This window comes from Anabrus simplex, chromosome 4 (assembly GCF_040414725.1).
Source record: "Anabrus simplex isolate iqAnaSimp1 chromosome 4, ASM4041472v1, whole genome shotgun sequence".
Lineage (NCBI taxonomy): Eukaryota > Metazoa > Arthropoda > Insecta > Orthoptera > Tettigoniidae > Anabrus > Anabrus simplex.
The window spans coordinates 285213402-285236571 of record NC_090268.1 but is presented as its reverse complement, the minus strand read 5'-3'; the positions used below and the strand labels follow the sequence as shown (position 1 = coordinate 285236571).

Sequence of the window (23170 nt, the reverse complement as noted above, 5' to 3'; positions counted from 1 at the left end):
TCCAGCGCACCCAAGACACCAAGGAACCCAGCTATTGTATGAAACCCTTCCATAACCTCTCTTTGTTCTCGCTGCGTAAGTGGAAGTTGAATGAACTGTGGCGATAACGACGCAAGTAGATCAGAAACCTTGTGTATTATGCGGCATACAGTTGTTCTGTCAACATCACAGACGTCACCGATCACTCCTTGAAATGTTCCAGTTGCATAGAACCGCAGCGCTATTCAAAGACGATTTCTAGGCGATTTCGGACAGTTTCTCTCAGTTGGGCATTCCAATTGTTCACCATTTAAATCTTCTCTGGAACGAAACATCGCTTAATTCTTCAAATAAATCGCGTCTCTCTTCTATAATTCTCCCTTCATTTCTTTCAAACTGATTAAGATACTGGAGATATAACCTATAGTTGTTAAGCTCCATCTTGGAATCTTTAACCACAGAGCACAAATACAACTTTACCGCGGTTTTCTTAGTTAACCGCTCGCTCACGCGCGGTAAACATTATACCGCGGTAAAATGTCGGTAAACTCGAAACCGAGCTTGGTGCAACAGAAATACGACTTTACCCTGGTAAAATTGTGAAGTTTACCGCGGTATTCTCTTTACCGAGGTTGGTGCACTCGGGCATAAGATGTTCTTAAGAAGATAAAAACTTTGTAATTTCACCAAAGCGTTGTAATACAGCTGAAGGTGTTCCAGATGGAATGAAACACATACTGTGTATGATTAATTGATTTGCTTGATACAAATATAAGTATCAAAAAGGTGGAAATTTACTGCTATTGATTCATTTTAATTTTGGATAGCTGTGCAGCTCTACATTCTGTAGACAGAGGGGCTGGTCCAAACTGTTGGCTGTCCTGAGAATAGTTTTCCATTCTCCTGCACTAAGACGTATGCTGGGACAGTTCCTTTATAGGTCACGGGTGCACCCACATCATGCTGTCTGTAAGTCACAACACCAACACAAATCTCCTTGACCCGAAAGAGACGGCGTAACAGTCTAGGAGGCCCGTTGTACCCTGTTCAGGCATGGAATGAAAACTTTTACCTCTCCCCAAACTCTAGGACAAAGTCAACTTTGTTTTCAAGAGATGATTTCCACCTTCTAATACGTTTTAATGCCTAATATGATTACATAAACTTTGCTTATCGTCTAATTTTGGACGTAGCTTAACGTTGAATTAGTATGTTTCTTCCAGATTTGTGGGACATCTTCAGCGGAATAACTCTCGTCCACTTCTTTTGGCGGTATAAAAAATCGCTTACCATCAGGCTTCATTCCATAACTCGATTTACAACCAGGAATGAAACTAAGACATTTTCTCAAAATAATAGAAAACTAGTTGATTGAAGACACAAAGCACTGCACAGATATTAATACAGACTGTCGGAAAATATCAAAACAAACAAATTCCCTCGATAGGTATAAAAATCTTTACCATGAGTTCATGCACGCATGGTGTTTATTACCATCGTAAGCTATAAATTTAATTTTTGTTCAGTATTGAAGTGAAATTATAAGAATGAATTGACAGGAGGGTCCGCTTTTTCTATACAATATATCAAGTAAATAATATTACATAAGTTTTGGGACTAGTTTCACCCACTTAGTGGCCATCTTCAGCCAAATAAATTTAACAGATTATGTGATAACTAAAACATATGTATAACAGACAAAGACAATGTTGCAGGAATAATTATAACATTAAATTACATATAATAACAAAATTAATGGTTATGATCGTCTTGTCATGGTATGATGTCTTAAAGTTCTCTTAGGACCTCAGGCAAAGAAGTAAATCTGAAAATGATAGCCTGAAGTAAGAATGAATAAACATACAGAAAAGAAATTATAAAGAATAAAAAATTATTTGAGATTCACCTCTAATGTCTGATGTAGAACAAGCTGGAAGAAGCAGGCAGGCCATGTAACAAAGGAATGGGCAGGGGGAACAAGCACTGACCTGCTGTAGGAAGCAGGCAATATAAACAAAGGAGTGGGTAAGAGGAGGAAGGGAAGGATGGGTGGGAGGGTAGAAGGGGTGTCTAAGGTAGGGCTGAAGGATGTGAAAAAAAGACTGCTGCTGAGAGGGGAATTTGAAGAGATTATAAAAGAAAGAATTCTTTTTATCTGGGATATGATTGTTAAAGATAGGAATTAAAACGTCAAATAAAATGGTTTCTCTGAAATTTCGTTAAAGTTAAGATTGAAAAACTGTTCTAGATGGATAAAACAATTTTCCGTAATATTGAGCAGGGGACCTTTTTGTATAACTTTGAGAATTTTCGTGTCTTGGTTGATATTAGTGAACTTATGGTTAGTATCACCCATGTGCTGTCTCATGGCCGAAAATCTGTTATATTTCAGGGCGTTAACATGCTCTAAGTATCTTGTATGGAAGTTCCTACCTGTTTGACCGACATAAGATGCATTAAAAGGAGAACTATAAAACTTTGATTTCCACCTATTCAATACATTAAAAGCAATTATAAAATTAGGATCTTATCCTTATTTTATTGCTTAATTGCTAAAACATAGGACATATTTCGTTCATATTTTGAACATCTTCAGCTATAAATGTTCTTACAAGGTTAAATTGATAACATTGTTCTAGAACTTATGGTTTGCCATTAACAAACTTATCCAAAATAAACTTTAAAAACCCTCTTAAATATAAAGCATTTATATATTGCATCGTCTTATTGGAAATAACATGACTAGTTATTGAGTTTGAAACTTTAAAACCTTATTCTAATATTAATATACAATGCCTTTAGTTAGTATTTTAAATATTAGAATAAGGTTTTAATGTTTCAGACTCAATAAATAGTCATATTATTTTCAATAAGACGATGTAATATATAAAGGCTTTATATTTAAGAGGTTTTTAAAAGTTTATTATGGATAAGTTTGTTAATGGCAAACCATAAGTGTAAGTTCTAGAACAATGTTATCAATTTAACCTTGTAAGAAGATTTATAGCTGAGAATGTTCAAAATATGAATGAAACATGTCCTATGTTTTAACATTTAAGCAGTAAAATAAGGATGAGATCCTAATTTTATAATTGCTTTCAATGTATTGAATAGGTGGAAATCAAAGTTTTATTGTCCTCCTTTTAACAGACTTTCAATATGGAAAAAATGAGGATAGTCTCTTGCAATAAGATGCATTACAATTATTACAATTGAGTCTATAAACACCTTACTTGGTGAACTTATTGCAAAATATCTTTGTAATTTGGTGGACTTGTTTATTATTAAATGTAAAAGTAGATAAAAAATTGCGAGTTTTTTCTTTTTTAAGGTGGTTGAAGGTTGGTGTTTATGTTTATTAATGATTTTCTCTATAAAGAAGCTGTTGTAGCCATTAAATTTAGCTGTACTCTGAATGGAGTTTAATTCCTTTTTAAGTTCTTTTTTTAGACAGCGGGATGCTAAAAGCACGGTGTATCATAAGTTCACCAAGTCAGGTGCTTATAGACTCAATTGTAATAATTGTAACGAATCTTATGTCAGTCAAACAGGTAAGAGCTTCCATACAAGATACTTAGAGCCTGTTAACGCCCTGAAATCTAACAGATTTTTGGCCATTGACAGCACATGGGTGATACTAACAATAAGTTCACTAATATCAACCAAGACATGAAAATTCTCAGTTATACAAAAAGGCCCCCTGCTCAATATTTTGGAAAATTGTATTATCCATCTGGAACAGTTTTTCAATCCTAACTTTAATTTAAAAGAAATTTCAGAGAAATCATTTTACTTGGCCTGTTAATTCCTATCTTTAGTAATCATATCTCAGATAAAAAGAATTCTTTCTTTTATAATCTCTTCAAATTCCCCTCTCAGCAGCAGTATTTCTTTTTATATCCTTCAACCCCACCTTAGACACCCCTTCTCCCCTCCCACCCATCCTTCCCCTCCCCTTCCCTCCTCCTCTTACCTACTCCTTTGTTTACATTGCCTGCTTCCTACAGCAGGTCAGTGCTTGTTCCCTGCCCACTCCTTTGTTACATGGCCCGCCTGCTTCTTCCAGATCGTTCTATATCACACATTCGAGGTGAGTCTCATAAATAATTTTTTATTCTTTTTAATTTCTTTTCTGTATGTTTATTCATTCCTACTTCAGGCTATCATTTCCAGATTTACTTCTTTGCCTGAGGTCCTAAGTGAACTTTAAGACATCATATCATGACAAGAAGATCATAACCATTAAGTTTGTTATGTGCATGACATCCCGTGGAGAGGCCGACTGTTTGTCACCACGATTTGGTGTGTGAGGTTGATACAAAGGTTCGTGAGGACAGATGGTACACAATTTCGTTGCTCTTTCCGCTTTTCCCACAAAGTTCAAAGTTCGTTGTCTATCTTATTGTGACAGATCGCATTGGATTTAAGAAATTCTGTGCACGATGGCTACCAAAACACCTCACTAATGAACACAAGACCAAACTAATAGTCAGTTCGTATGCCGTTCTCACACAATATTCTGTGGAAGGTGGTCAAACCACACTGTTGCAGGAGACGAGACATGGGTACCCTGCATCACTCCTGAATCAAAGCAGCTGTTTGTGGCCAAAATACCGTGAAATCGTAGGATGTTTTTTGATAGTTGCGTGAAGTGAGTGCCAACTTTCCATAGGATGATGCGTAACTTACTGATTACGGCTGGTGTAATGTGGTAGTGTTTGAAATTTGAGCCAGTGTTGGAGTGGTGGCACCAAGAATGATAAGGCAATTATTTTGCGTAGTAGAACAAGAGTTACTATGTTGACAAATATATTTAGTTAATTATTCTGTGATATATCCGTGTGGCAGCATTATTATTATTGTTATTATTTTTTTTTTTTTAAAGTGGATATGCTTGTATTATGGAACGGACAGGACATTATTCAGGGCCGCAAGCACCGTGGAGTCTCTCATCTTGTTTGAAGAACGGATTGGATATCAACCACCTGAACAACGAAACCCATGTGGTCCAGAGGTCTGATACATCAATGCAACGGTTGTTGCAAGTCATTCAAACTTTCTGTTAGATGATATGTAACTTACTGATTACGACCGGTGTAACGTGGCAGTATTTGACATCTAAGCCAGTGTTGGAGTAGTGGCACCATGAATAATAAGGGAACTATTTCGTGTGGTGGAACAAGAATATATTTAATTATTCTACGATAAATTTGTGTGCCAGCATTTTATTTAGTGGATATTCTTGTAATATGGAATGGACAGGACATTATTCAGAGTCCCAAGCACCACCGAATCTCTAACTTACTTGAAGAATGAGTTGCAAATCAACCACCTGAACAACGAAACCCATGTTGACCAGAGGTCTGGTACATCAATGCGATGTTGTTACAAGTCATTCAAACTGGAAGTACGCCGTAATGACATTTTTCTAGCCATAATTGAAAACGGCAGTACCGGTATACAGACAGTGTGGGGAAACGTGCAGGTGATGATGTAGACAGGTGTTATGCACACAGGGTCAAGAAATATAAGAACATGATACTAACGCGGTCTAAGGGGAAAATAGCCATAATGGACATGGGACCGTTGATGAAGTGGCTACCGAGTTTATCGTTGCTATCGTTCGCCAAATCAAACTGCAGCTTGCTATTGAGGAGAAAATTATTAGAATATTAAGAAGAGAGAAAAATGCACAGGAAGAAATCCACTGTCTTCTAGATCGAGAAAACATCGTAGAAGAGAATAATACGAGACAGTACAAACATTGAAAGTACCCCAACGATAACACGCGACATAAACTACACATCGGCCATAACAACAGCAAATCACTTTGAAGTCCTTGGGAATCCAGAAGAAGATATTACAGCTGATTACGCGGGAGCGAGTCCTAAATAACAGAGTAATTCGAAGGAGGTTAAGTTTAAATTTCGTCTTTTACTGGGAGATTCTTTAGTCAAGAATACGGTATGTACTGTTGTCTAAGGGTCCAGGTTAGTCAACGAATACGGATAGTGTACACATACTGGAGAGAAACCGTTCCGCTGCATCAACCGCTTGTACAACCGGGGGTAATCTCCTGCAACGTGCATACTGGACAGAGGCCGTTCCACCGTTAAAAAAAAAAAAAAAATCACAATATGGTGGTTTACAACAAGGAGCATTCTACAAAGACGTGCAACTCCTCATACGGGATTAAAGAAATTCCAGTGCCGGTAATGCAATAAAATGCCTACCCAGCGAGGTAATCTACAAAAGCACCCGCTTTTTCATAATGGAGAAACACCATCTCAGTGTCAGGAATACAATTAAACATTTAGTCAAGCCCGTCTCTCAAGCAACACATCATCACGTATACCGGAGAAAGGCCATTCTATTGTAAATAATGCAATAAAGCGTTTGAAGTTAAAGGGTAGCCTCCGACAACACGAAGTCGTACATACTGGAGAAAAGCCAAACCCCTGTATGAAATCCAATAAGACGTTTTGTCTACTTAGTAATCTTCGCGCCCACTTGCTTCTTCATAAAGGGGAAAGGCTCTCTGTGTCAATATTGCAACAAACTATTCGCTAGGCGAAGTGACCTCCGGCTACACATAACGATATATACTGGAGAGAAGTCCTTCTACTGGAAAAAGGACAACCTGCACTCTTCGTTTGGTGTTGCATAGGATATGATCTATACTTCACTCAAACCTGGCGGAAGGTATACGTAAAATGTGACCCAGTTTTGTGGAGACAATCATAAAGGAAGACATTTATTACTTTAAACTTACATCTTTTCACGGTTTCTTGCTTGTGGAGTACTGTACATCCTTTATCCGAGAAGACTAGAAGTGTATATAGTCTTTATTTTTTTCGTGCGGTGTAGATTGTTGATAGTTGAAAAGTTTAGTATGGTTAACTTTTTACGTGTCGCCTGTTATGTGATTGTCATATATCCTAGTATTCCGCTGCCTCATTCAGAAAATCAAGTCGACAAGGCAGTGATGTTAGAAGATCACGTGGCCCGTTTTATATTCTTTTCTGGATAACAGCGCATAGAGAAGAATATTTCAGTCGTAAGTTATATGGTCACATATACATGTTCGCAATATAGCTAATAATCTTTCCGACGAACAACAATCACATGTGTACAATGCACGCACTGTGGAGAATATTATCGATCCGATAGGGGCGTAAGCATACACGTTAGCAGAGCTCACCCTGCGGTGCACAGAGATACCCTGGTCAAGAAGCAGAGTAAAATCAGCATTATACGAAATTCCCCAGAGAATCGTCAGCCCAATGAAACCACAACCAATACTGCTACTACTGCAGCTCCGAATGTGGACGAGTACAACCGCAATCTAATTAAATGGAAATCAAGGTTTTCTGAAAACCTAACAGACAACCACTTCGACGAGGCCGTTAATGACTTTGTCCAATTCTTGGCTTCAGTACCACATATACTTCCCGGGCCGAAACACCCCGCCCAGAAATATTACGAACTGAGAAAGAATGGCCAACTAAATTCTGCCCAACGTTCATATAGGACCTCTTCAAACCCTGAAAGATCAACGAAAAGGGGAAAAGAGAAGAGAAGAAGGAAGTACATGTATGAATCCACTCAGTTCTACTATTACAATCAGCGGCGAAAAGCCATACGCAATGTGTTTACAAACGAACAACCAATTTGCAGCCTGAAAGAAGATGTATTGCACACATTCTTTTCGGACATATTTTCTAGGCCTAACGACCACAAAAGACCAGAATACCCTCAAAAATGCACTGAGAGTGAAATCATGGAGACTAACGACCTATGCAATCTGGTCATATCTAAACAAGACATTATTCAGGCAAGCGGTCCTGACCACGTAATCGTCCGAGCTATTAAAAACAGCACGATTTCAGAGATAATCGCAGTCTTCGCCACTAGAATGCTAACAACACGGTTAGTAACATCGACTTTCAAGAAAGCCCGTACAATTCTGGTTCATAAAGGAGGTGACGTAAACGATCCCAGTAACTGACGTCCAATTACTGTATGCTCAGTTATTAGACGAGTCATCGAGAGAGTTCTTGATAAACAGCTTCGGAACTACATTGGGTTTCATGACAATCAAAGGGGTTTCACCAATACACCCGGTACTTACATAAATACCTCAATTTTGGAAGCCGCTTTACAGCACACTAGGCAAGAAAAGAACGATGCATGCATTATATTTCTCGACGTTCGCAAAGCTTTTGATAACGTCGGACATGCACACCTCCAGAGCACACTGGAGTCGCTCGGAGTTCCCGAAAAACTGACGTGACTGATAATTGCTCTACATGAGGGAAACGTTACACAGATACAGACACGAAAACAGGAAACAAAACCCATCAAAATTAATCGCGGTGTGCTTCAAGGCTCCCCTTTGTCACCGGCATTATTTAACATCGCTACCAATCGTATTGTGGAAGAACTTTCTGAAGATTCTTTAGCGAGGAATTACGGTTACTCTATTGCAAACGAGGAGCCTAACGTCACTATAATGTGTTTCGCCGACGATACGGTAATATTTGGGAAAAACACTGAATCTGCTGCCAAACTAGCCAGGATCACCATAGAAAGATTTAAGGAACTCGGCCTGGACATCAGCGCTTCAAAATCAGCTTGTCTTTCTATCAAGAAAGGTCGGCTAACGGAGGAGAATATCATCATTAATGACGACTGTGAAATTAAATCACAGTGCAACGGAAGTGCGATTCGTTACTTAGGTGTGAATTTCATCAATGAAATTAAACTGGATCCACAAGCCGTACTTGACAAGACGCGAAACAAGATTGACACCCTTGTTAGCTCACCATTGCTGCAATCTGATCAGAAATTTTCAATTTTAAACAGTTCAACATCACCTACTCTTATTTATCCACTCCAAGTTACTCCCCTAAACAAGATCCTCAATCTTTTCTATGAGATGCGGATAAAATATTAAAGAGTGGAACTAAAGAATTATTACAACTACCAGCAGACGTTCCGGATCACATGGGGTACACCGAAAGGAAGTATAAAGGCCTCGGTTTGTTTCGCGCCACTTGGGAAGCCAAACTACAGCATATTAACATCTGTAATAAATTATCGCTTGCAAATAACGGCTACATTAATGCAACTAGAAACTTGGAACAAGAACGTACAATTTGTTTGCAAGATCTAGGCATAGAAATGAATGATCGAGTTATGTCCAAAAATAGCCATCTTCCCAACGTAAGGAAGGTCCGACAGATACTACGAGACAGAGAAGTTCAGTTGTGGACGAAGTTGCCGCACAAAGGAAAGGGCGTTGGACTCTTCCAGGAATACACGCCAGGGAACAAATGGATAAGAGATCACCGAGGCTTATCCTGTGCGGAATGGAGAGAGGCCATCAAGATGACAGCAAATGTGTGCGCCATTCGCTCCGTGCCAGGAAGGTCCCAGGACAACACTTTCTGTCGGCGTTGCCACAGAGAGCATGAAATTCTTGCTCATGTCCTGGGAGCCTGCCCTCACGGGGTATTGAGAAATTCCCGCCATCATACAATACAACACATGATTGCGACCTCGCTGAGGGATCATGGTTTCACGGTGCACGAAGAGGTCTCTGGCCTAGCTACCGACGGGAGTAACAGACGTATTGACATGATAGCCTTTCAACCAGCTAGCAAGCAAGGACTAATCTTAGATCCCACAATACGCTTCGAGTCGCACGTTGGCCAGGCCGAAGAGGTGGATGCCGAAAAGAAGCCAATTTACCAGCCAACTGTAAACTACTATAAAGATAAATATCACCTAGACAATATTTCCGTCCATGGACTTATGATCGGAGCTCGAGGCACAATCCCTAAATTTCTTGTACAGCTATGGGATTCTCTCGGTCTCAGCCGGACACGACTTCACGACATCGCTATCGCTGCAATACGAGGTTCAGTGACCATACTCCGCAATCATCTATATAACATCTGAAGAACCGTATTGCAAATCTATTCCTGAGCCTTTTGGTGAACCTTCTACCTGGCACACTAGCAAAGTCAACAGTAACTTAGAAGACAAAATACTGTGTAGTCGACATACTTTGTCCTTGTGGCAGCCTCTGCAGGGGGGAAGTTGTAATAATAATAATAATTGTTACGGAGTTTTCCGTGGTAGGTAGAGGTGAAAGAAGGTGCGGGTGTGAATAGGTCTCCAGCTACGAAAGCAAAATTAATTTAAAATTTAACAAGGTTATATTTTCTTTTCAAAAACAAAGAAATAACAAGCATGGCAGGTACAAAGTAGCAAATCAAAAAGGGTAGTTACAATATTTACAGGGATTGGGCTTCGCGCCCAGATTTTACACTGCTTGGGCAATCAGCTCAGTTTTACCCCAAACACGAGTTTTAACAGAGGGGCAGAAAACCCCATTCATACCTAGGAGCCCTTGCTCCAAATTACACAGAAAAGCCCCCACGAGGCATACAACATTCAATTTTCAAAAGAGCCACTCGCTCTCAAAATTTAAACCAAACTCCACCTTCAAGTTGTCCTCAACGGACATAAACACAGGGGTAAAATACCCAATCTACTGAGGTCTATTAAATGAAAAGCAGGTTAATTAAATGACCTCTAAAATAACAATTTGAGAGGAGGCGAGCTTGCACTCCTAATACACTTTGATTAAGACCTACTTGGCACTAGGCCGTTAGTACAAGGGCTAATCCCATGCTAAAGAGGTGACTTAAGAAAAGAACAATTTGTTTTACGTTATCGAAGAATAAGTTGAGAAAAATAAGTTCACCTCAAAACAATAAGAGTGGGAGCTCGAGAGGGTTAGCACTCTCTATCCCAGTATGTAGCTTAAAAGAGAATAGAAGAAAAGATCGTTACATTTTAGGAAAAGGTTACATGGAGGAACGCTTCGCACCCGCCCCGAGAGTTAAACTGCTGAGCTAGCAAAGAAAGAATTTATTAATCAGCCATTACCTTATTGATGACCGCTGCCGAGGAAAGAGGCGCTTCCCGCCTCCTGCTATGTACTTTATACACAGAAAGATGGAACAGAAGTGGCCCGGAGACCCTAAAATCAGCAGTTTATATCCTCTCGCGGAAGGTTCTAGGCGTTAGGGGAATGAAAACACCCTCCCACAAACTTTTTATTGGCTCGGGTACAGAAACATATCCAAGTTGGGGGAAGATACATCGGATTGGTCGGAAATAACTCAAAGAAATTCAGGATTGGTTAAATGCAAAACAAGGGGAAAGAGAGGGGTATACAGCCAACTTAAACAATAACTGAAAAATTTTTTAGCAAAGACAAACATTTGAAATAAAAATTTCTCCAACAAAATAGTTCTTTGACTCCGCACTAGGTTGCACTATTGTTGATCTTCAGTAGTGTCCTCTAGAAGAGAAAGTTCACACTGCTTACTTCAAGCGAAACAAAACCACATCAAAAATGACACAGTTCAAAAACTCAAAATTTTCCACGTGGTGACATCTTCTGAGAAAGTAGAGAATTAATAGCGTAGATAAAGTTCAGACTTCCTCCAGCAGAGGAGTTTCAACTGGCGCACATTTTAAATTAGCGGAGTGGAGGTGTACCGCCCGGTACAGACCTCCCCCCCCCCCCCCCCCCCCCCCCCAAAAGTTCCTCCCGGGGTGACACATGAAATTGTTTGAAAACAAGGTCCAAGTTTTGATGTAGATATGGAGATTAATTGCCAAAAAAATTTATAAGATTTTCTTAATTTGGTTTGATTTAGTTTCAAAATTTTGTTGTTGCAGATGAAGTATAGTTTTTAAGTTTGTTGAAGTAGAATTCTGAGGATAAACTTTTAATACTTAAAAGTGATGAAAAATTTTGCAATGTCCACCAAATATTGCTGTTGAATTCCCGAGTGTAGTCATTGCTTATCGTAACTGTCCATGTAGTTGATGTTAATGAAGTTGGATAGCCAGACCGGCCGTTGCAGCTTGCGTCCAAAGGGAGGCCGCTCGGACCCCTCAAGTACCCTGAGATACCGCTCGCCCGCACTATGAGGGGAGCAGAGGTGTTGAAACACGCCGCGCTCGCGGTGAACATATACAGGCTGCGGGCAAGTAGCTGGTCGTGCGCCGCACATCAGCCTTGGCCGAGAGGAGAGCTCCGGCTCGCCGTGCACATGTCGTCCTCGCTGGGGCCGAGGGGGCCCGTCCTCGAACCCAGCCGCGGCACAGCGCCGCGTGGCTGCGGGGGCACTGAAACATTAAAGCTAGGCGGCAGAATTGTGTTGGACCATCATGTTTCTTTGGAGGGCACAGGCATGTAGAGAGATTGAGGGGCCAGCGGCGTGCAGATATCCATGGCATTTCATCTAAGCCAGCCACTGTGTGTAGTGGAGCAGGAGACGGGAGCGTGGTAATGGCCGTGGCAAGGACAGGATGGCAGTTTAACAAATCGGGGGAGGTTTACAAGAAATGCTTACATATAAAATAAAGTAGAAGGAGCAGAATGCCTTAAGAGTGGAACTCAAAAAAAAAAAATATAACCTTCATATTCCTATCAAATTATATGAAGCAAGTTGACACAAAATTTACACCGGTTTCACCTGGGACAGGTGAACCCTAAATATCCTCTCGGTGGCTGGATTGCTTACTAACAATGTAACCGGAGTAAGAAAATCGAGAATGATGCATGGCCCATGAAATCTGGGGGCAAGCTTGCCCGCGGGAACAAAATTCTTGACCATCACCTGGTCACCTACCTTCAAAGTGGTGGGTCTCCGTCCACGATCATACTTTTCCCTAACCTTTTCATGAGATACCTTAAGATTGGCTTTAGCCTTCTTCCAAAGATCTTTAATATTATCCGGATCTATTGTCTCGGGTAGAATGTCACTCAGAGACCAAAGGTTAGAGAGCGGCGTGTTGGGAACAAACTTGAACATCAAGGAAGCTGGAGTGAACTTATGAGATTCATGAACCGCCGAATTCAAGGCAAAAGCTAACCAATGCAGGGACGTGTCCCACCTGGAATGATCTTCATGATGATAGGCAATAAGTGCGGACCTGAGATTACGATTAACCCGTTCAGCCAGAGATGGTTGAGGGTAATAAGCAGAAGTAGTTACATGAGAGATGGATAAGTCAAAACAGAATTTACGAAATAAGTTAGATGTAAAAGCCTTAGCATTATCAGATACAATATATTGGCACGGACCAAAAGAAGCAAAAATAGAATTTAAGCAAGTAATGGTAGACTGAGCGGTAGCCAGCTTAGTCGGAAATAACCAAGAAAATCTGGTAAAACCATCTACACACACAAGGATGAACTTGTTGGCATTACCCTTTGACTGGGGGAATGGTCCTACATAATCAATATACAGGCGTTCCATGGGGCGCGACGCTTGCTGAGAAGACAAGAGGCCTACCTTGGTGGACATGGTCGGTTTACTAAGCAAACAGGATTTACAAGCCTTTACTAGTTCACGGATTTCACCGTCCATACCTTTCCAGATGAACATTTCACGAATCTTTTCACGAGTTTTAAAGATACCAAGATGCCCTCCTAATGGGGTCTCATGATAATACTTGAAGATCATAGGTACAAGAACGGCTGGAACAACAACTTTCATCATCTTATCATGCCTCGAAGGGCAACATAGAACACCATTCCTCAGAACATAAGGGACAACATGTTCCCCAGAAGAAAGGGTTTCCATTATCGGAGCCAGCGTCGGATCTTCACGTTGGTATTTCTCGATATCCCTAAAGAGCATGGGGGCATCTGTTAGGATGGCATTAACCTTAGATAGTATGGACTCGGAAGGTGATGAACTGTCGACCGGTTCGTGGGTCTCGACGTCGTTAGAAAACATACGGCTGAGTCCATCAGCAACAACATTTTCGGTACCTCTGATATGTCTAACATCAAACTGGAAGGCAGAAATACGGATGGCCCAACGGGCTATACGACCAGTACAACGCGGCCTACCTAAGACCCAGCTTAGGGCTTGATTATCTGTCTCCAGGTCGAATTTAACATGTTCCAGATAGAGACGGAACTTCTCTAAGGCGAATAAGACTGCCAAACCTTCGAGCTCATAGATAGAATACTTGGCTTCTTGAGCCGACAATGTCCTAGACGCATAGGCGATGGGGCGCCTCCCTAGTTCAGTCTCTTGAAGAAGGACTGCAGCTACCGCTGACGACGACGCGTCGGTTTGGACGATCAATTTCTTCGAGAAATCAGGCATAGCAAGTACAGGGGCATTACAAAGTGCTAATTTAAGGTCTTCAAAAGCGGCTTGTTGAGAAGGTCCCCACTCGAATTTGATGCCTTTCCTACGAAGAAGGTTTAAGGGCGCCGCTCTATTAGCGAAGTTAGGAATAAACTTCCTGAAGAAATTCACCATACCAATGAACCTGGCGATACCTTTAATGTCCTTGGGAGGTTTGAAATCACGGATGGCCTGTGTTCTAGAATGATCGACTGCTACACCATCAGGTGACACAATATGCCCTAGGAAAGACATAGAGGGCTTAGCAAAGGCAACCTTGGACAACTTAACAGTTAACCCAGCCTTACGAAGGCGATCGAGAACCTCTCGCAGATGATCTAGATGTTCTTCAAAAGTCTCTGAAAATACGACGACATCATCCAAGTAGTGATATAAGTACTCAAATTTGATGTCGGAGAAGACCCTATCTAGTAGCCTAGTGAGTACAGCTGCTCCGGTGGGGAGCCCGAAAGGCACGCGGTTGTATTCGTATAAATTCCAGTCCGTGGCAAACGCTGTAAGATGTTTAGACTCTTCGGCAAGGGGAATTTGATTATAGGCCTGATTCAAGTCCAAGATAGTAAAGAACTTGGCCTTACGAAACCATGAAAAACAAGAATGAAGGTCGGGAAGGGGCACAGATTGTAACACCACCTTCCGATTGAGAGCCCTGTAATCAATGACAGGCCTGAAGCCTCCTTGGGGTTTTGGGACTAAAAAAATAGGCGAAGAATACGCTGACTTAGAGGGCCTAATAATACCGTCCTTCAACATCTGATCGATGATTTCTTTTAGAGCCTTCATTTTAGGTGGAGATAGCCTATAAGGTGGAAAACGGACAGGAATCGAATCCGTGACCTCAATTTTGTATTCAATAAGGTCAGTAACACCAAGAGTATCAGAGAACACCTCGGGAAACGACTGACACAATTTGCGAATACTATCAGCCTGCTCCTCCGGTAGATGTCTAAGGTCTAACAACATCTCATCCTGGGTAGGCGAAATAGAAGAACATGATGCAGAATTACACTTTAATGGAGGGATATTACAATTAGAGGCAAATTTGAAAGTGCAAGACCTACTCTGAAGATCGAGCACAAGACCAGTGTGAGAAATAAAATCCGCTCCCAATATAATGGGGCAGGACAAATGCTTGGCCACAAACAATTTAACTTTCCATGTGAATTGAAAATTACGAATTTTGACATATAAGGAACCGAGAATTTCTAATGGAGAGGAATTAGCTGAAACGTATTGGATCGCCGACAAACAATAGTTAGGAAGCTTGCAAACAGATTTCAATTTTGAATACCAATCAGCCGAAATAATAGAACAAACACTACCTGAATCTAAGAGAGCTGTTATAGGCTCGTTATTTAACTCAATTTTGAGAAAGGGGACCGGTGCGGGGGAATCCGCCGCAATCCTAAGACACTCTTTGGGACCTTCAAAAGATGAATTTGAAAATTGCTCGTTCCCTGAATTTACAACCTGTTTACCCGGGGCTGAGTCTCGGGAAGATGGATTAGTCGACTCAGCCGAAGCCACTAGTCACTTTTTGTTATTGGCATAGGTGGAATTTGCACCAGAAGTTGAGCAGGAGGGGGTGCTATTCGAATTGGGACAATTCTTGGCGATATGTGAGAAAGCCCCACATTTAAAACAGCCTTGTGATGACCCGGCTCCATTCCTTGTCCCACTTGACTTGATCAGTGGACACTTGTTGCGCAGATGGTCAGGCGACCCGCAAGCATAACATTTACGGGGATTGATTGGTCGGCGAGGTGGAGGCCGAGTATTACTAAAGGAAGGCGGGGGTTCTTTCGCGACACGCAAAGAATCGGCGTATCTAACTCCTTCCGCTGAGACGGCCAATGCTTCAAGTTCAGAGAAAGTTTGCGGGCACGCCGCGAAACACAAATATGACCTGTAGGGTGGTGAAATCCCTTCCACAATAGCTTGTACAATCTGATCCTCAGGGAAATGAAGAGCAAACGCCCTAGTATAAAACTTAATGTCCTGAATGAAATCAGCCAAGTTTTCATCCAAGCGTTGTACACGGTAATAGTACTTCTGAATAAGGGAGGACCTGGCCCTAGCCGGGATGAAGTTAGCTAGCAAATGGGCATGGAAATCCTCAATAGATGATTGCTCGGCAATGGCTCTTACGATTTTATCTGAGAGAATACCAATAGCATACGGATAGATAATTTGCAAAATTTGACATGGAGAAAGAGAAAACACAAGGGCATGATCCTGAAATTCAACTAGAAATCTTAAAAAAGAAATTACATCACTGGTGGTATTAACGGAAAACTTAGAGATACCTCTGAGCAACATTGCCAATGGATGAGGCAAGCTGCTAAACCCGGGTGACATAGTAGGTAAAGGTTTCAATGGCAAAGAAGTTAATTCAGAACGGATGTTACTCAATGATGCACGACGTTCAGATTCGTTGTCCAATGGGGCAGGGATAGTTTGAGCAGCAACGGTTATCCTATTCACTTCTCCCTTGGGAGGCGCTTCCTCACTACCTGCATTCACTGTGGTGGGTAGATCGCTTTTGGGAGGAACCTCCCCTGTTAACAATTGAGTGACCTTGCTAGATAATTCAGACATATTTTCAAGCAGCGTACTAGCTTCCTTCTTCTGAACGTCATTCAACTTTAGAGACAACAGATCGTTAACCCTATTCGAAAAATGATATAGCCTAGCTTGCACACGCTTAATTTGATTAGGAGAAGGATCATTTTCATCAAAAAAACTAACTACAGAAGCTAGCCCAGTAATATTCTCCGTGATTGTGGAAAGAGAGTCGTCAATTTCTTTCTCTCCCAAATTGGGGATGGAAATAGGCAAATCTAGGGACTCTCTAAGCTTGTTTGTGTCTACTGCAACCGTGCCTCCAGATTGTACATTTCTAATAGTCAATTCATAGATCAACTCCTCCTTGCGCAAATAGTTAAGATGGAGAACATCGCGAGGGCCGGGCATGGTGACAGAACAATTTTGAAAAACTCAAAAAATTCCAGCAACTGAGAAAATTGTTAGAGTTCGGAACAAAACAATGTTTAGCCGTCAAAAGGGGCTAAATTGAGACCCATTCAACCACGCTCTGCTACCACTTGTTACGGAGTTTTCCGTGGTAGGTAGAGGTGAAAGAAGGTGCGGGTGTGAATAGGTCTCCAGCTACGAAAGCAAAATTAATTTAAAATTTAACAAGGTTATATTTTCTTTTCAAAAACAAAGAAATAACAAGCATGGCAGGTACAAAGTAGCAAATCAAAAAGGGTAGTTACAATATTTACAGGGATTGGGCTTCGCGCCCAGATTTTACACTGCTTGGGCAATCAGCTCAGTTTTACCCCAAACACGAGTTTTAACAGAGGGGCAGAAAACCCCATTCATACCTAGGAGCCCTTGCTCCAAATTACACAGAAAAGCCTCCACGAGGCATACAACATTCAATTTTCAAAAGAGCCACTCGCTCTCAAAATTTAAACCAAACTCCACCTTCAAGTTGTCCTCAACGGACATAAACACAGGGGTAAAATACCCAATCTACTGAGGTCTATTAAATGAAAAGCAGGTTAATTAAATGACCTCTAAAATAACAATTTGAGAGGAGGCGAGCTTGCACTCCTAATACACTTTGATTAAGACCTACTTGGCACTAGGCCGTTAATACAAGGGCTAATCCCATGCTAAAGAGGTGACTTAAGAAAAGAACAATTTGTTTTACGTTATCGAAGAATAAGTTGAGAAAAATAAGTTCACCTCAAAACAATAAGAGTGGGAGCTCGAGAGGGTTAGCACTCTCTATCCCAGTATGTAGCTTAAAAGAGAATAGAAGAAAAGATCGTTACATTTTAGGAAAAGGTTACATGGAGGAACGCTTCGCACCCGCCCCGAGAGTTAAACTGCTGAGCTAGCAAAGAAAGAATTTATTAATCAGCCATTACCTTATTGATGACCGCTGCCGAGGAAAGAGGCGCTTCCCGCCTCCTGCTATGTACTTTATACACAGAAAGATGGAACAGAAGTGGCCCGGAGACCCTAAAATCAGCAGTTTATATCCTCTCGCGGAAGGTTCTAGGCGTTAGGGGAATGAAAACACCCTCCCACAAACTTTTTATTGGCTCGGGTACAGAAACATATCCAAGTTGGGGGAAGATACATCGGATTGGTCGGAAATAACTCAAAGAAATTCAGGATTGGTTAAATGCAAAACAAGGGGAAAGAGAGGGGTATACAGCCAACTTAAACAATAACTGAAAATTTTTTTAGCAAAGACAAACATTTGAAATAAAAATTTCTCCAACAAAATAGTTCTTTGACTCCGCACTAGGTTGCACTATTGTTGATCTTCAGTAGTGTCCTCTAGAAGAGAAAGTTCACACTGCTTACTTCAAGCGAAACAAAACCACATCAAAAATGGCACAGTTCAAAAACTCAAAATTTTCCACGTGGTGACATCTTCTGAGAAAGTAGAGAATTAATAGCGTAGATAAAGTTCAGACTTCCTCCAGCAGAGGAGTTTCAACTGGCGCACATTTTAAATTAGCGGAGTGGAGGTGTACCGCCCGGTACAATAATAATAATAATAATAATAATAATAATAATAATAATAATAATAATAATGAAATTTAATGTTATGATTATTCCTGCAACATTGTCTTTGTCTGTTATACATATGTTTTAGTTATCACATAATCTGTTAAATGTATTTGGCTGAAGATGGCCACTAAGAGGCTGAAACTAGTCCCAAGACTTGTGTAATATCATTTACATTTGCAAGTGCATCGTGTAATTAAACACGTTATTACCTTCGTGATAGTTGGAACGGATCTTCAGTTTCTGTAGAAAATATTATGTATAAAGCAAGTGACTGTTAGTGTTGGCTACTGAGTGTATGATTCGGAGCAGTGTATCGATTCATTCAAGTATCCGAGTGAATTGATTCACAGGAACGGGAGCTCACTGCACACGATTCAGCTGACTCGCAGCAGACAGTGCTGAGTGGCGCACTCATGGATCAGTGAGACACAATACACACATGGCTCACTAGCGGGACACCGGACATTCGCGGGGAGCCGAATTTCTGCTGCAGCGAGACGTACAGGGCCATGGCACACTGAAAGAATCGTACACAGTCACGGATCAGTGAGACACGACACACACAGTTCATTATCGGTACACTGGACATTGGGAGGAAGCCGAACTTCCGCTGCAGCGATACATACAGAGCCATAGCACACTGAAAGAATAGTTCACTATAACGGACTCGCGCGTTCAGCTCACTTGAGAATAATACCCACTGAATAATAGACAGATTTATTTGCAGTGTTAAAAAAGGTAGTCAGAATATAATTCCAAAGTACCTAGCTTGTAAATAGATAGACTATTAGGTTATTCTCTTTGCCGTATTAGTTTAATCAATCAGTATTTTTATAACTAGTTGACATTCAACAAGTAATTAAACTCATCTCTCTAGTCTACCCACCTGTCGGAGTTGCTCAGACGGTTGAGGCCTGCCCTTCTGACCCCAGCTTGGCAGGTTCGATCTTGGCTCAGTCCGGTGGTATTTGAAGGTGCTCAAATACGTCAGCCTCATGTCGGTAGATTTACTGGCATCTAAAAGAACTCCTGCAGGACTAAATTCCGGTACCTCGGCGTCTCCAAAAACTATAAAAGTAGTTAGTGGGACGTAAAGCCAATAACATTATTATCTAGCCTATCCTATGACTAGGAGTCATGCTCATGACCACTCAAAATTGTCTGTTTTATATTTGGAGGAACCGCTCGGTATTCTCTCAGTTCGTATGTCGCATCATTGCACAATACTTCAATAATCGAACGACGAGATCACTGGTGTACATGAACAGTGAGTAAGTGAGCTGACTGATGCAGTAGCTTAAATAAAAAGATGTTTAAGCAGAAAACCAATGGGCTACTGTACTTCTCGGGTAGCTTATGCAAAATATGAGGATTTAAAAAATCCTCTGCTGATAGAAAAATATATTTTCAATGACGACCGAGTTAGTTGGCTGTGCGTTTAGGGTCGCGTAGCTATGAGCTTGCATTCAGGGGATGGTGGGTTTGAATCCTACAGTCGTCAGCCGTTAAGATGATTTTCCGTAGTTTCCCATTTTCTCCCCAGGCAAATGCTGGTGTTGTATCTTAATTAAGGCCACAGCCCCTTCTTTTCCACTTCTAGACCTTTCGTATCTCGTCGCCACAAAACCTATCTGTGTCGTGCGACGTAAAGCACTTATTTGATTTATATATAATATATGCAGGCTACTTATTGTGGACACAGGTATTTTTAGATCTAATTCTGTATATATAATAGAGTTGTGACTTTTGGAGAATGGAAAAACTATAGGTAGTGTATAAAATTTGAATGATATAAATTATTATTATTATTAACTACATAAGTTTTGTGCTGTAATAAGCATGTATAGCTTTGCACAAGTACCTATTTTTTCCTGCATTTCAATTTTTAACTTATTTATTTTGTATTTTGTACTTACCGAGAATATAAATAAATTCCCAAGTTATTTGAAATCGTTTAAGAAAAGACTAGGCAAACAACTGATAGGGAATCTCCCACGTGTGCGACAGCTCTAAATGAAGATCATTGATGATTGTGTGTACAAATATTTTTCATCTAACTCTATATTTTTATTTAATGGAGTTTTCACTATTGGGGGAAGGCTTTGTAACGTCAAAACTTGATGCAAAGAAGTGGCTGCAGGAGGAACAAGAATCTGAAAGCTAGATGACACATAGGAAAGCAGTTCATAGAATGAAGACCGGATAGCAGCTGCAATCCTTGAATGTTGTTGCTGCTGTCTTATCAGCACACACTACACAGATGCAATAGGATAGATGGTTCTATTGAGACGTGAATCGGCTCACTGTATCATCGATTCAGTAACGTGAACAGAATCAAATTAATCAATGCAGTAAAATTAATCAAATATCCCATCACTAGTGGCTGTGCAGTTTGAATCACATAGCTATCAGCTTGCATTTGGGAGATAGTGGGTTTGAACCTTTGAACCCCAGTGTCATCAGCCCTGGAGATGGTTTTTCCTTTTTTTTTTTCCCTGGCAAATGCTGGGGCAGTACCTTACTTGGCCATGGCCGCGTAAGTATTCTGCCAACAAACCTGTGGATAATTCCATAAAAATGTTAATCTTATTTCCTATTTCCACCAACCCAAAATCAAAACAAAGTACATCTAACCTCCGTAACCTAGAACACGTAATCTGCAAACACCAATGCAACTACTTAATATAAAATTTAGATCAATGTCACTAATATTAATTACCACCAGCTACACTAAATGGATCACACAGGTACTGTAGCAGTGCTGGGGCACACTAAGTCGCCGCTATACTTCACCCTGACAGGCAGTTCCATGCTTATGCTGTTCACTGATCTCATCTCCTACAACAGGGAGGATGGGATGGACTTCTATAAGACTGATTCGTGATAGTGTTAAATGTTTTTTCATTGTTGTTGTTTTTTCTCATAGCACATTATGTACTGTATTAGACCGATATAATGTACAGGTGGTCAAGCATATGGCAATAAATGGTCTAAAAGCACTGATAATACTTCTGCTTGTTCTTTCCAGGGTATACTGGCATCTATAAACAGCGAACTGGAAATAAGGTTGATGGTGTGGCAATCTATTATAAGAACAATGTCTTTGATATGTTGGATTATACAACAGTTGAATTTTATCAACCAGGAATTGAACTTTTGAATCGTGATAATGTCGGTTTGGTTGCCAAATTAGCCCCCAAAATCAAACCTCAGGAACGAATTGTGGTTGCCACTACTCATCTCTTATTCAACCCTAGAAGACATGATATAAAGCTTGCTCAAACTCAGATACTTCTAGCTGAGGTAGAAAGATTCGCATTCAAAGGATTTGACTCAAGGTACAGTTGGAATACTTAGCACTAATAATATTCATTGGATAGTGATATGTTTGGCAGTGCTCCATTGTACATGCTGTAATTTATTTAATTTCTTCCTGATAGGGCTATAGGTTTGCAAGGATGCAAATGGGGTTTGGGGTCTCCATATCTTAGACAGATAATGCATTCCATGTTAATAAATATGTAATTGGATTGTAACATTTTATGGTCAACTTAGGACAACTCTAGTTGATTAAACAAAGAAAATATAGCTTTTCTATGCTTCCAATATATCCTCTCAGATGCTGACCTCCTTTCTCCAGTTGAGAACCCTCTACCTCCTGCCCTTTTATTAATTTTGGTTTGTAATCTTGCGTGTGAGTCATTGAGAATCTTAATTTTGTCTTTTATTCTTGAGATCGTTAAGTGTTTTTTTAGTTCATTAATATCGTTCATAATTTCTGTGGTCCATTTAGTCCTGGTATTGCTGATCCAAAATATTTCTACTAATTCTAGTTTCCGGTGTTCTAATAAGATGTCCAAAAAACAAGATGCACTTCTTTCTAATTGTCCTCAATACTGGTTCAAATTCCTTTTCATCATCATTATCTAAATGCTTTGCCTTGTCGCTGCAACCATTGATCTCTGCGATCTCTTCATCTCTCCATAACCTTGGTATCCCATCATCTCAACTACCTCTTCAATGATCTTCTTCTTTGGTTTCCCTTTGCCTTTCTTTCCCATCACCTTGCCTTGGAACAAGTTCTTTATGAAGTCATTATGCCGGAGAATGTGACCGAAAACTGACGCTTTTCTCCTTTTTATCGTTGTTATTAAATGTCTCTGGGTGTTTATTTCTCTAAGCACTGCTTCATTAGTTTTCTTCTCATTCCATCTAGTTCTTGTCATCTTCCTCCATAGCCACATTTCCACTGCCTCTAGTCGTTTCAAGTCTTCCTTCAAGAGAGTCCATCCTTCACAGCCATACAGCAGCACACTCCAAATGAACATTTTGATAAACAA

At 40.6% G+C, this 23170-nt stretch overlaps 1 protein-coding gene across 8 annotated transcripts in view; it reads left to right on the top strand.

Moving 5' to 3' along the window:
- The window catches only part of angel (protein), a 210739-nt gene that overhangs the window by 107430 nt on the left and 80139 nt on the right, over window positions 1-23170 (top strand). For all 8 annotated transcript variants that reach the window (XM_067145550.2, XM_067145547.2, XM_067145545.2 and 5 more), the window contains one exon: window positions 21859-22168. In XM_067145550.2, coding sequence (XP_067001651.1) covers window positions 21859-22168 — 310 coding nt within the window. The remainder of the gene's footprint in view (window positions 1-21858; window positions 22169-23170) is intronic.